The sequence below is a fragment of the Lytechinus pictus genome, chromosome 17, assembly GCF_037042905.1.
Source record: "Lytechinus pictus isolate F3 Inbred chromosome 17, Lp3.0, whole genome shotgun sequence".
Classification (NCBI taxonomy): domain Eukaryota; kingdom Metazoa; phylum Echinodermata; class Echinoidea; order Temnopleuroida; family Toxopneustidae; genus Lytechinus; species Lytechinus pictus.
This window is the reverse complement of record NC_087261.1, coordinates 28527533-28543129: the sequence shown is the minus strand read 5'-3', so window position 1 is coordinate 28543129 and position 15597 is coordinate 28527533. Positions and strand designations below refer to the sequence as shown.

The following is a 15597-nucleotide window of genomic DNA, read 5'->3' as shown; positions in this document are numbered from 1 at the left end:
AATTACACTGTCTTTGCAGAGAAGCAGTTACACGCTTCTGCGTTTCAACATGTTTAATGTACTCATTCCTGCCAGGACCCCGTTGCATAAAAGTTACTATTATGGTAACTTCGCCATCCAATGGTAACTACCATGGTAACGTTGATCAACAGCCAACCAAAATTAAGGTTTCCATGGAAGTTACCACTTGATGGCAAAGTTACCTATGCAATGGGGCCCATGTTCCCATTTACCTCATCTTTGCTGAGAGCAGTATGGGTATGTGCGGTCCCTAAGCACCCCCCTTTCATGCCTTGTCATTAGTTCCCAAAGGATAGGCCGATGCATTTTCACAATTTTTACCACCCCGTTCTCCCCCGTTCCTAAGCCCCTCATTCAGGCGTAAGTTCTGAAAGACCGTCATTTATGGGCGTCACTTTAAGGGTGTGGTTTCAGATTTTTGGGCAGCACACCCATACCCTTCCTTATCTCAAGTTCATTTTATTCAACTTAACAATGAATTGAATTCATGTTCTCTCGCTCTCAAATGTGGCGATGCTCAGTACGCAAAATTAAAATTTGAAGTTCATATTCTGAAGTTCATATTTTTTTTCAGATGCCAAAATATTTTATTGATATAAAAAGAAAGAATTATTGATAATTTCTTTCCCATATCTATTCCGTGTTCTGTAGATCGGTCGAAGGTGGGACAAGCAATACACCCACCATTCAAGACAACACAACAAAACCAAACATTTTTATTTCTAGACTTTACAATAAAGCGGGGGGTTACGGAAATATAGGCTACTACATGGAGAATACATTTAGTATTTGGCGTAATCAAACTGAGAAAGTTTTTTTTAGCTATTTTAGCTATTTTTCTGACATTATTAGTTAACAATTGATTGATCAAAGAATCATTTTTAGGAGAAAACTTACCGGTCCGCGTGGGCCCATAGGACCAGCCTGTCCATCTTTGCCGTTCCGACCGGCTGGACCGGTGTTCCCGGTCACTCCGACCTCTCCTTTAGGCCCTCTTCTTCCAGGTAAGCCCTGTATCACAAAAACAGGAAAAGAAATTATTTCGATAGTGGTTATTATAGAAATTCATATAAAGAATCACTTACTTGTCAGTTACCACCCTGCTGTGTGCCCTAATGCTCCCCATCACATGCATACACACACACACACACACACACCTACCCATACACACACTCACTCTCACTCCCTCCCTACCTGTCGCCCCCTCTCCCTCCTCCCCTCCCTCTCTCCCTCTCTAATCATGTCATCTGGATTGTATCTGGAAGCAAATCACGACTCTGAATTGGGAGTCAGAAAGATAATAGGCCTACTCTCATCCCATCACCAATTTATCCTCCTTATTTAAAAGACATTTAATACAAGACAGAGTTCCTTATCACTGGCATGGTTTATTTCCAATTCGTCCAATTCCTAACTCATCTTCTATCATTTGGTCCACCATCAGTTCGTCCCCTATCCACATGGTCTATTTGCCAATTCGTCCATTCACCATTTCGTCTATAATAACCAGTTGGTCCAATAGCCATTTAGTTTTTAGTTCATATACCATTTGGTCTAATTGGACTTGGTGTTAGTTGTGCAAAATGAATGAAAATGAAATGGATATTAGACCAACTGGTTATGAGACGAAATGGTCATAGACGACATGGTGATTAGATGAAGTGATGATTGGACCAAATGGTTATTGGACCAAATGGTTGTTATACGAAATATTGATGGACGCAATGATATTATACTAAATTAAGGTAGACCACGTGGTTAGTAGACGAGTTGGCGGTAGACGAATGGGCAAATTTACCCACTGGCATCATCGGTGACGGAGGAATCAACATTACCTCTCTCAGGGCGATATACACCCCGATAATCAGGAGGATTCCTAACATCTTAACAAGAACAACAATAGTCTACGGGACCGATGGGAGAAAAAGGGAGACAAAGGCTTGACTGGTCTGCGTGGGATAACGGGATTGGAACTAATGTAAGTTCATATCTTCATAAGATAGCAGTGTATCTTATTGAGATTAAAATGGAGGAATCTGAGGTTCAAATTTTCTTGAGATAGCAATATATTTTATTGAGATTAAGAAGAATGAATTAGCAAGAGAAACAATGAATGAAAGGAAATCCACTTTGTTTTTCTGTTACTGCACCTCTTGGAGATAGGGGCTGGGACGGCGCAGGCGAATTTGTGCAAAGAGGTGTGGGAGATTAAATGTGTTGTCTTTTCTTCCAAATTGAGTATTACAGGGTTTAGATTACCAGAGAGACACTCTTAATTCTCCTTAGCCATTTTATTAGCGTCCAAGATAAGATGTCAAACGTTCTATCTTCCGAATTTCTAAGTCCTTGGGGTTGGTTTTACAAAGACCTGTTTGACTCAAAAAGTCGTGCGTAAGTGTAAAGGCGCATGTGATATGTTAAGCACAATGTTATTGATTTGACCAATGCGATGATGTCTTTTATACAACACGCTACTGGGAATTTAAGTGCGACTCTAATGGGGGTGTTGCAAGAAACTTGCGATCAATTGCAAGTCAATTTTTAGTCCCTAAATCAATCAGTTGTCTTGTAGTTAATTGCAAATTAGTGATTGATTGCTAATCTTATCCTTGAAACAAGAATAATCTGATTTGCTATAACTAACGTTGATCTATCAGTTGTAAATTTGCAACATAATATTTGCAATTGATCGCAAATATTTTCTTGCAACACCCCCTTAGTCATACTGAAATCTATGTGAAACACTCCCCCAGGTGACAAGATTAATACTTACAATCAATCCAGTTGGACCTCGATCTCCGACCTCTCCATTACTTCCCTTGACTCCTTGGCGGCCTTGAGGACCCTATGGTGATAGTAAGATATATTTAAGAATATATATATATATAAATACGAATAGACAAATCCAACGCGTGTCGATAAACAACTTGAATTTCTTTCATTTTCTTTCGTATAATGACTCACTTTCACTTCATAATTGGATTTTTTGTACATACAGTATAGCACGCTCATGCAGTGTATTGTTATTATTTATACATACCTGTTTGAATTAAAACAATTAAAACAATCTGAGGAAAAGAAGTAAGAAAGAAATGTATAATTTGCCTGTTGCTTTGGAAATGTATCTATGAGTTTTGTTTAAAAACGATGTGTATATGAAATGATTTTTTGTTGAAAATAAATGCCCCTGTTATGGGTGAAAGAGAAAAAAAAAACAATTGTAAATCTATCTATTGTAGAAATGTCAAAGATCACTTCGTCTCTTTAAGTAAATTAATTACTTTATTCTTTGGCCAGAAAAAAAAGTCAAATGAGCGATGAAAAAAAGAAGATAAATTTTATTTAAATATTAATGATCTTCTTATTTTCCAAGAAGATATGTCGCCTCTGCACTATCAATTTTGTTAAAACATCCTTTGCACGATTCGGGAGAATGAACTTACCCTTGGACCGGAATCGCCGTCTTTTCCCGGGAGTCCCGAATAACCAGTATTCCCGACGTCTCCCTTGGACCCTCTCAATCCGGTCAAACCTCTTGCACCCGGAATACCCTGCGATTCAAAAAATAAAGTCATTCAATGAATTCAAAATAATTTTTAGATTCTTATTGCCACAGTCACAAATAACAGAGAAACAATATGGCGTTAACCGATATATGTAGGACCTGGGCAGTCAATTTACACCTGTGTTCATATTATCATTTCAACACTCCTGAAGTTATTACAACATCTTTGGGTGCTACTTTAACACTTTATTACATCTTTTAGTGATACTTAAACAATGTGCTGCACTCAATCCAGGTGAGGTAAATGGGTACCGGTAGGAAGTAATTCATTAAAAAGCTGTGTGCGCTATGAACGCCTAGCTTAGCCGGGTAATATAGGAGCGCCTTGAGCACCTAACAAGGTGGATATGTGCGCAATATAAATACCCTATATTATCATTATTATTATTAAACACTTTTTTTGTTATATATAGGGTATAGGGTGTGGTCCTCTTGGGGTATCAACTGCACTGTAAAAACTGTGGTGTTAAAACTAACACCAGTTGGTGTCTATTAGAGGACCACACCCTGAGGTGTTAAAATTACACCCTAGAGATTGAACATGACACCAAGGAGTGTAAATGTAACAACCAAAGTTGTTGTAATAACACCTATAGGTGTTAAACTAACACTGTAAATTCAACACCAGAGTAAAATAACTTGTGTGGTCATCTATGTACACCGGTTAACACCAAAGTTTTTGCTGTGTATTAACAAATTTGCAAAACAGTTTTAAGCTCTTGAAATCATTCAATGCAACTGGCTGGTAGTGAACTGAAATGGTGCATTTGTTTTTCTAATAAGACTTTATTAAGCCGGACCCTGATTTTACATTTAATAATCATTAATGATAATTATCATAATCTTCATTATCACCGATACAAAGCAATCATTTCGGTGGTATGCGGGTCAGAAACTCCTATAAAAATGGGTACTAATGCCTCTGCCATAGCCATATATCAGGTATATGTTACATACTTAACTTTTACAATTTTCGAATAATGACCTCTGCGATCTTTAACCTTTGAACCAATGACTCCTAAATCTAACGAAATCACCATGATCATAATTATGCAGAGAACCAAGGTACAAGCAGTAACCTAAACCACAGGTCCATACATAAAACGACCTTTAGTTATCCCATAGACCAACAAAAATGGTTGTCGCCAGAATGGGATTCTCTGACCTCTAAGAACTTTTGACCTCATGATCCAAAAATCTACACAACAAAGGGGCGCAAATCATCAAGGATGTAAGTTATTTTCCTTTGAAGGAGCAATTCTGAATAAATATGAGATATTTCTATTGTTTTCATTACGAGAGTGGTATTAATAGCTCTTTGCACTCTGAATTAATTTTGAGGGGATAGTAATGACATTTGTTTCCATGTTATTTTCTTTAATTCAAGATTTCCCTACTACACCATTGTTACTTATGATTATTATATAGATGTTATCCAAGAACTATTACCTTTTATTAGCTTCTCTAATTTTAAGGAGGGGAGAAAACTAATTATAAGAATCGTTGAATTTAATTGTACAAATGTGCAAGATTGCAACATCAGCGCGCAAAGGGTTAGTATAATAGCTCGTGATCTCCAATCTAAGATCGATGGACGCAAATCTGTATCTATAAGGCCAAGATAAAACATATATACATACCTCGTCTCCTTTCTCTCCCCTAGCTCCCCGTGCACCAGGTTGACCTTTGTTACCCTGTATGCCCTGTTCACCTTGATCTCCAACCCGTCCAGGGTTACCCTAAAACAGGATAAAAGAACAGAAGAGATTACTATAAGAGGCTGTTCTCACTACGTTCCTAAAACTAGTTTACTGGAAACTAGTTTAGTGGAAACTAGTTTAACGCGTAGTGAGAACGGTCAAAGCGGTCTTGGAAGCGATCTTCCAAACCAGTTTGGAAAACCACCTCGCGATGTAGTTTTCAAGATCGCTTTGCCTCGTTAAACTGGTTTTAGCGTAAGTGAGGACACAACCGTTCTTCGGGAAGCGATCTTCGCACATTTTGAGCGCGCTGCTCCACACTACAGGTGTAGAATGCCAATGCTGCAGTTTCGAATTTCCCGCGAAACGTGTCACCACACTGAGAGCGTTTCCATAGCAACAAGAGCGCTTTACGTGAAGTGATTTTGAAAACCACTTTCGTGTGATCAAGTGGGAACGCTAGCAAAGCGATCTTCCAAAGTGGTTTCCTGAATCGGTTTCCAGTAAACTAGTTTTAGAAAGCGTAATGAGAACGGCCTCTGCAATAAATACTTGTGTATATTTTGAGACGGGGGGGGGGGGGGGCTGTCCCAATGTTAAACGACCAAGGAATGGGGGGGGGGGTGGGGTGGGAGAAAGGAAGTGAAAAAGATTGGAATATGACACTGTTCTATAATTAATCAAAATCTATCACAGAATTAGATTCGTATTAAAACTGTCAAATTTTGAGTTCTCTCGCTTCGTTTGCACGCAACTTTTTTCAAACAAAAATTTAGCCCCATAAACCACATAAGCACTTCAATTTTTTTTTAGCTTTTAATTGTTTTTAGCTTATAATTGTTAGCTTTTAATTTTTTTAAAGCTTACTGGTAATACAGTACCCCGGGGCGGCGCTCGGATATCTTGCTAAGGGGGGGGGGGGGGGGGGGTCTAAAAGGGACGTCATATTTTTCATGTTCAATGACAGTGGTATTGTAAGGGTACATATGCCAGACCTCTGTTTTCATTATCCCCCACCCCCTTATGTTTTTTCTGCTCTTTTATCCCCTTTATGCACATCTTTAAAAATCATAGCGGGTGGCAGCCCCTGCATCCCTGTTCTGCTTCCCCTGAGTATCCCCATCGTCCAATTCGTTCAAATATTTTAGACGAGAATGAGGAAACAAGAGTTGGTGAATGGATTTGCAGGATTGATTGCCCCGTCTAATAATTTCCCAATTACAAGTGGGCAGGAGAGGGATAATAAAGGAGAGAAATAATAAGAATCAGGAGTTTTAAGAACTTAAACCGTTTGCCATGTTTGTGATCGTTCAACACTACTATACGTTAATACTCGAGTTAGACGAAAGAAATCACATTTAGGCCGTCTCGCTCGCGCCCTCGCCCTCCCTTGGTTTCTAGGCACAAACCTTCTGCTTTACGGAATATAAAGCAGAGTCTAAAGTACAGTAGTTACACTATATTCACTATGTACTGTGGCTGCGTCAGTAAGATATATTTTAATCTTGTCTTTACTCTAGGCATGGTACAATTTGTGAAAGTGTCAAATTTGAGTTTGTTCTCGTAGACTACCCCCCCCCCCCCTCTCCTTATACAAATTCCCGGGCACAATCCATGCCTTTCATAACAACTTGTAGCAGTAAAAAAAATGATGCGCTTTCATTCAGTGTTTGTTTCTTCTTATTCGAATTCCTCCTTTTTAAATATAAAATAAAACAAGTTGCTATCTCATGAAGATATGAGCTTACATTAAGTCCTGCTAGTCCAGCTATCCCACGAAGACCAGTCGCACCCTTGCCACCCTTTTCTCCCTTGGGTCCTGCTATTCCCGGTAGACCAAGATCACCTGTACTTCCCTGTGAGTATAAACAAAAAGTTGATGGTTAAAGATAAATTAAATTAATTGCAGTAAACGCTGATTCCATAAGACGTCTGTAAAACCAAGATTTATTGCAATTAACTGAATCATCATCATGGATGCAGATCTAGGCCCCGTCTTACAAAGAGCTGCGATTGATCCGATCAACCACAACTATGGAAAGCCAGCAACGTCAACATCTAAAATGCATGCTTATTCGAAATATTTTATAGATATGATGCATATTCATACATTCATTGTTGTCTTGACAATCAAGTGTACATATCTTTGTTCACAAAGTACATTGTGCACATTTCCTGTGTAGAAAATAATGACATTGATGGATGTCCATCATTATATTTGAGCTTGATCGGATCAAACGAAACTCTTTGAAAGACGGTGGTCCGGTATAGCCATACACTGAACTTTGTGGAATCTTGAAATCTGAGCTGAAAAATGATCATATATACTGTAGATCACCGACACAGATAAGCATATACGGGACAGTGTATTATTACTTGGAAAAATACCCGACATTTGAATCGAATCCCATAATAATAATAATAATAATAATATAGGTATATTTACCCATGGTAGCCACTTCAGTTCCGAAAACTGTTCTCCCAGCGGGCCCTGCTATTATTACCCGGCTAAGCTAGGCTACCTTTTCGGTGCACACAGCTTTTTGAGGAATTATTTCCTGCCGGTACCCATTACCTCACCTGGGTCGAGTGCAGCACACTGAATTCCTTGCTGAAGGAAATTACGCCATGTTTATATTGCTAGTTTTTCAGCAATTACGCATAGACACTTGGGTAGTCATTTTGATGGGTTATGTACGAACCCAGGACAGTCTCACTGCTGTTTTGATTTACCGATTTTTTTTTTACATAGTCTTCTTTATCATGAAGGGCATTTGACAATATATTCTCTACGTTACATAAAGCGTCTGCGTACACTGTAAAAGGGAAGTGCTCATTTAGCACTTACAGTGCTTGTATAGTGACTGCACTACGAGTGCTGATTTTTTAGTTTAAATTTGAACTAGAAAATTAACACTCGTAGTGCAGTCACTATACAAGCACTGTACGTGCTAAATTAGCACTTCATTTTTTTACAGTGTAGTAGTTGCGACAAATTCCTAATACCAAGGTAGTATATATACTGATATATATACTTATATATGAGAATTAAGACTCACCTTATCTCCTTTGAATCCTGGGAATCCGACACTTCCTGTAGTTCCTTTGAAGCCCTGTCAATTTTACACAAAAAAGAGAAGAGAGAAACCTTTCAGCTCGCTACCGAAACAAACATTTTTTTTCGGGGAAAGTGAATCAGTGGGTTAGGTGAATCACTGGGGGTAAGTGAATCAGCGGAGGGCGTGTGTGTGTTGGTTATGTGTGAATAGGGTTTGCCCCTGGTTTGCCAAATCAATAAAAATCGTCCAGGACGTGGACTAGTCGCTAGCCGCCTAGCATGGCTTGCACGCACCGTTTGGTGTTTGCTTCTACTCAGCTACTTCTGCACACAGCGCTGCACTTTGTTGATACGGGGATTTATTGATACCGCGCATGCGCCATGACGTATTTCATCAATATGCATGAGGTCGTAATGAATATGCATTATTCGAACAGTGTTCTAATATCAATTTATTTTTTAACCCGAGAGGATGTCAACAAGAAAGTCCCAGGTTAAGTAGGTTAACCGACACGCGTTATAATTATGTTTCACCCCTCAATATCATGAAAATAGAAAAGTTATGCAAGTTTCTTTTCCGTGATAAAATCTCATTAATGTAATAATTTTGAAATTGATTCATTGCCCTTTTCTGAGAACAACCAATCATACACTATACCTTTAATATAACCAAAGATTTATAGCCTTGAAAAGGGAAACATTGATCGAACATCATAGCATGTATATCGCGCAATTTTACCTTGTTGATTATTTACTGAAAGGCAATTCTTTCAGATACGTACGTCCGCCCCTCCCGATATGTGAGAACTTCCTGACTTAATTCGTCTCCATAAAAATAATACCTTGATCCCACTGTCGGGTCATCGTTTAAGGTGTTTGCGATTATTTTAGTCACGTTTCACCAAGGGCGGAAATCTCTCCCCAAAGGTAGGGGGGAGGGGACCAGGGGCTGGAAAATTTTGGCAAGCAAAAGAAAAAAAATGAAAAAAGGTTATCATCCCAAAAAGTAAGGTCGTCTCGTCCAAAATACATTTTTTATTTCTATTTTGAATGATGTATTTCTTTCAATCATAAAAGACCAAAAAGAGTAGGGGGGGGCATTTGATACTATTTTTGGTAGGGGGACGCGTCCCCCCGGTATTTACGCCCAAGCGTTTCACACAATCGCAACGGTTGTAAAGCATTCGCACCACCAATTGTAACAAGGGCTTGACGAATGCCATGATTTTCTACGATCAATACGATTGCCACGACAGATGTGATATGATCTGATACGATTAAGACCATTGTTTCAATCATTTTTTTTTCATTGTGTGCACAATACACGATCTGATCAAAGTTCTGAACAGTGGGATGGATATCAAAATCGATATTCCAGTCTATTTCGAGCCTCCCTGTCGGAATATTAGAAAATTAAATTCCAATTCATCGCCAACAAAAAAATATATCACATTGTAAACGGGCCATAGACCTATAGTCAGTAGAGTTGCACCTGGCTTCATTTTGACTAAATGTGGGGGTCTGGATTTTTAGAAAGCAGCCCTTGCCTACAACCCCCTTTACAAATTACTTTTAGAAAATGACAGACTGGCTTTATGAGGGGACATATTATTGTTAACTCACCCTTGGTCCTGGTTCTCCTTGAGGTCCAGGAACGCCCCTTGCTCCGACCAATCCAGCTGGTCCTCGTTCACCCTCTGGTCCAAACAATCCCTGTGGGCCTTGGGGTCCCTGTGGAATATAATATCAAAAGGTATTGTGATAATCACTGGATTACAGATGGGGGCCATGCTCCCCCTAAAAAAAAACCCAAATAAATAAAAATAAATAAATAAATAAATAAATAAATAAATAAATAAATAAATAAATAAATAAATAAATAAATAAATAAATAAATAAATAAATAAATAAATAAATAAATAAATAAATAAATAAATAAATAAATAAATAAATAAATGAATGAATGAATGAATGAATGAATAAATGAATGAATGAATACATAAATGAATGAATGAATAAATGAATTAATAAATAAATAAATGAATAAATAAATGAATAAATAGAAAATAAATAAATAAATACAAAAAAAAAAATTAAATAAACAAGTTTCAAGACCAGAAAAAAAAAGAAACTAAGAAAATAAATGGAAAAACGGATATCATTTTGTGAAAATTAATTCGAAATATTTCTCTTTTTTCAATTTAAACAGGTCAAAATGTTAAACACTATATATATAGGAAATATAGATTGAAATTTGCACCATAAATGACCTACTGGCAGAACAATGTGGGGCGTATTAATCTCGGATCCTAAGTGAAAAGGTGCACTAATACTTGGTGGGTTTTTGTTGTTGTTGTTGTTGTGTATCCACAAAGTCTTGTTTGCACTCTGTCCATACTGTTTAAGTTAAAGGGTTCGTATTTGCTCTTTAATTAAGTGTTTCATTCATCCCTGCACCTGTTAGAGTGCGTAATTGCAATAACTATCTTGAAGAGGGGGAGATGTCTACTATTGTACCGATCCCTGTGGCTCATTTTATTTTGTAGTTCGAAGGGCTTACATCTAAGGTGGGACTTTATTAATCAGTTTAGAAAAATTTTTTAGGGAATGCGAGTTATTAAATGAAGACTGAAAATGCACATCTCGTCCCATGAAAAACCTTTAGCAGTTATGCACCTTGCGTCAATTTACAGACTTCGGGGGGGGGGGGGGGGAGCGTGCATAGGAAATAAACCGACGATGGCGCTATACAATTTGACGAAATAGGGTTGTGTCTGCAGAAACTCTAGAGATCACTAATTGCAATGTAACTTTTATTGATCTAGATGTAGGAGTAGGACCAAACCATTATTAGAATACATCTCTTGGGATCATACTTACACTACTTCCTTTATCCCCACGAGGTCCAGGCGGTCCTCCCGGTCCAGGCTCGCCCTGGTGACGAAAAAAAAGAAAGATTTTACAGGAAAAGAAATAACAGAATTCTATAATTACAAGAAGATTTGTATTAAGTGTATGGAACCAATTTCCTGTAATGAAGCCTTCTTTCCTTTTCTTTTTTAAAACAGACATGTTCTGCAAAATTGCAGAGAATATCCTGTTATAATAATTTACAGAATTTACTGTTTTTCTGTAAATTATTATAACAGGATTGTAACAGGAAAGAAGGTTTCATTACAGGAAATTTGTTCCATACACTTAATACAAATCTTTTTGTAATTATACGCAATGCACATAGATTACACCTAGCAGTAAGATTAAAAGTGTTATTGAGACTCTGCTACAGAAATTCGTCATTGTTATATCCAATTATTTATCAAAGATTGACAATTATCACTTGTAATTGGCAACATTCGTGTAATTGATTGTTTCATTCCATAAAGGAAATGATCAATTACACGAATTGTTTTACATCGCTGCAATGACTGGCAACATACTTACCGTTAGTCCCGCGTCTCCTCTTGGCCCTCGGGAACCTGTCGATCCCTTTTCTCCCTACGAAAAAAAACCATGAAATTATTTCTTCTTTTACACATGGGAATTATGTATGAAATATTTTTAAATGAAGTCGGTATGATTTTTTTCCTCTTCAGTCGATAACGTTGTATGATTGTGAATTTGCATTTGCAAAGTCAAAAATATTTACCGTGTTCTTCAAGAATTGGGAAAAAATGCATTCCCATCACATTTTGAAAGTATCGAGTAGGCTAACTACCCAGCATGAGATTAATTCCAACATCGAATAAAGCTTGGTTATTTATTTGCCAAGGCCTCGCAATATATTTCCCATCTATTGTGATACAGAGTAACAGGCCTTATACAGAACTATTCAAATAACCATGCGGTTTGATACGTTTGAGCAGTTAAGTTTACTTGCCACTTGAGATCTTGGCAGGTAATTTTTGTTCATTCGTAAGTTTTTATTATACAAAAACAAATTTATTACAATTTTTTTAGATAATATTAACAGTGACTTAGTTCAAAGATTTAAAAAAAACATGGATGATTTCGAAATCGGTTCACAAAGCTAAACATAAGACACAAATTATAAGAATTTTATACAGAAGGCTCGAGTCATGAAAAATATATCTGCATTCTGCTTATACTAGTAGCGGATCCATGCGACCCCCCCCCCCCGAAGAGCTTCCGGTCCACCGCCCCCCCCCCCCCGACTCCACGAGCATGTTTTGTTGTCTTCACTCGTCGGTGAAAGCGTATTAAAAAGTAAATTATTGTAATGTTTGTATAGCGCCTTTATTGCGTGCTTGTTATTTTTACTGCGACAATTGTGTCATATTATTCCATTGACAACCTTTAAAATAATATTGTACAAAGAAACAGTTTTTGGCCCACCCCATGCCCCTCCTTATGAAATTGGCATTAATTTCTTACCTTTATTCCCGCGAGCCCTTTCGGTCCCCTTTCACCTGGTGACCCGCCGAATCCCTGTAGTTTAAAAAATGATAATAATCATGAAATTAATCATGATAATAATGGTATTTATTGATATAATCATCGTTGCAGCTAACTAGCTCCATCAGAAATGATATTACGTCCAATATATAAAAAAGAGTGCATGTACTTTGGAGAATAGGCCCTAATTACGAACGTAATTATAAATCACGATAGCTGATAAAGAATGAATCGGGAAGCGAAGAGGGGAAGAATAATCAGTTGGAAAATGAAAAAAAAAGTCAGAAAGAGAAATACCTTTATAAGGGATATCGAATAGATTTAGTTCAAACAACAACAAAAAAGTTATCTGGGACATGACGTTCAGGGGGGGGGGGGGCAAGTTTAATATAATGGTTACTGTATGTGAGATAAGGGGTTACAGGGGAAAGGGATGGAGGGAGGGAACGGATGATATCAAAAATCAAAGAGTGAGTGAAAGAGAGAGAGAGAGTGAGAGGAGGGGGAGGAGGGAGGAGGGGAGGAGAAGGGGTGGTTAGGTGCACTGTAAAAACTGTGGTGTTAAAACTGACACCAGTTGGTGTTAATAGAGGACCACACCATGAGGTGTTAAAATTGTACCTTAGAGATTGACCATAACACCAAATAGTTTAAGTGTTAAACTAACACTGTCAATTTAACACCGGTGAAAAATAACTGGTGTGGTCCTCTATGTACACCGGTTAACCCCACAGTTTTTGCTGTGTGAGGAGAATAGCGGGAAAAATGATAATAGAAGGGTTCCACAGTCTCACCTGTGTTCCTGGATCTCCCGGTATACCTGGAACTCCAGGGGGTCCTGGTGGTCCCTAAAATGAGAATTGGAATAACAACAAAAAGAGAAAATAATGAATGGAAAGTCATACGCCTAATCGTCTCCAGGGATCAGTTCCACCCCCACATGAGCCCATTCTGTCTCCTGTTTCCCCTCTATTAAACTCTTGAATTAATAACCGCTGAACCAACATATTACAGAATATTGTAGAAAAAGGTAAAGCGATTTATCGTCATCAGACGTTATAATTGCAAAGAAAACATTGCTCCATCCTTATGTAGAAACACCATAATCAATTGGGCATACCGTTCTTCATAATACAATTTAATGATTATTTAACGACTATGCACTTAATTCGACAAAAAGAATACTTTTTAAACTGAACCAACGAAACAAAAACATAATTGACATATTCAACTGTGTTTGGGTACTAGACTTCTACGTTGGTAGTTTTTACTCTCTTTTGTTATAAAGAAGAAAAAAAAACCACATTACCCCCTTGAAATCGATTGTGATTGTAGCTGTCAATTTCTTTAGTATACTTTTGTGGGTCTACATCATGCGAATATACGAACATTTCGAAAAAAAGGTGATTACTTTCACAAAATTCTTTGTTAATATATCATAAACTTTTCTATTTGTTAGATAAGAACAATATCCAGGGGATAGTTTGAATGAGTTTTTTGTGTGTTTTAGGATGACCTACATTATAATGCACGAAAGTGATGCAACATCATTGAATTAACCAAATTCTATTTCTGTTCTATTCTAAAGTACGGAGCCTTTAAATTGCCATCGACTTGACGACTTTGCGAGATACTTTATCTTGCCATGTCGACATAATGATCTTATTATGTCGACATGGCGAGATACGTCATCTCGCCAAGTCGACTTATAAAAAGTTATATGTCAACATGGCGAGATACGGTATCTTGCCAAGTTGACTTATAAAACGTTATATGTCAACATAGCGAGATATGTTATCGTTCCAAGTCGACTTATAAAACATTATATGTCGACATGGCAAGATATGAAGTGTCCAAGGCCCGGCGAGAGTCCAAATATCTCGCCAAGTTGACATATAACCTTTTATAAGTCGACTTGGCGAGATAACGTATCTCGCCATGTCGACATGGCAAGATAAAGTATCTCGCCAAGTCGTCAAGTCGATGGCACTTTAAAGGCTCCGTACTAAAGGGAGAATATCAAGGGCTTTGGAGTTTGACGGGATGTAAAAAAAAAGTGAATGAAATATATGTCTAGCATTTATCTAAATAATATCAATAATTACGTTAGACAATATGCGAAGCCGTAAATACTAAATGTATATATTTAATGAAATTGATGGGTGTGGGAACGGCATGTTTTAAAATGTATCTACTCAAAAGCTTTACTAAAAAAGGGGCTCTACCTAAACATTTTTTGGGGTTGGGGTGGGTCAAAAGGTGGAATAAAAACTACAAATATGAACACATGAGAGAAAGGGTGTGGCAAGCTTTATAAAATTGTGACCACAAGCAGGATGTAAATCTGTTTGGAAAGAGAATATTGGGGAAGTGGATTTAAAGAAAGATATTGGAAACTCATAACAGCATCAAATTAATAAGAAAACCGGGGTGCTACTTCTAGATAATTATAAAAAAGGTGGATTGGGAAAAAAATGAATGAATGGAAGTAATGAATTTAGGTTGGGCATGAACATATCCCATGGTTAGGATGATAGGTGTTTGGCTTTTACTAGTGTATACCTACGATCTTTTAGGGTGTCAACACTTTGCAGAGCAACACTGTAAGGTGTTGACGCCCTCTACGTTCGTTGGTCTATATGGGGAGGGTGCACTCCAGGGGTGTTCTAAGCATACCAAGAGAGAGAGAGAGAGGGGGGGGGGGGGGAGTTGGGTTAGACCCAAGATGTTTCAGCTACATCGGTCATTTTGAGTATCTCTTTTCGTAGCACAATAATTGAAATTCAAGTTTATTAAGTTTTCGATATTGCATTCAAAATTCTTTAACACTTTTTTTTAGT

General features: G+C 37.7%; 1 protein-coding gene across 1 annotated transcript in view; it reads right to left on the bottom strand.

The window, feature by feature from the left end:
- Positions 1–15597, bottom strand: part of LOC129280895 (collagen alpha-1(XXII) chain-like) — a 42874-nt gene that overhangs the window by 5405 nt on the left and 21872 nt on the right. The window contains exons 18-28 of the mRNA XM_064112093.1: positions 13552–13605; positions 12737–12790; positions 11786–11839; positions 11225–11278; positions 9968–10075; positions 8346–8399; positions 7035–7142; positions 5227–5325; positions 3465–3572; positions 2795–2866; positions 919–1032 (exon numbers count right to left, since the gene is read on the bottom strand). Coding sequence (XP_063968163.1) covers positions 919–1032; positions 2795–2866; positions 3465–3572; positions 5227–5325; positions 7035–7142; positions 8346–8399; positions 9968–10075; positions 11225–11278; positions 11786–11839; positions 12737–12790; positions 13552–13605 — 879 coding nt within the window. The remainder of the gene's footprint in view (positions 1–918; positions 1033–2794; positions 2867–3464; positions 3573–5226; positions 5326–7034; positions 7143–8345; positions 8400–9967; positions 10076–11224; positions 11279–11785; positions 11840–12736; positions 12791–13551; positions 13606–15597) is intronic.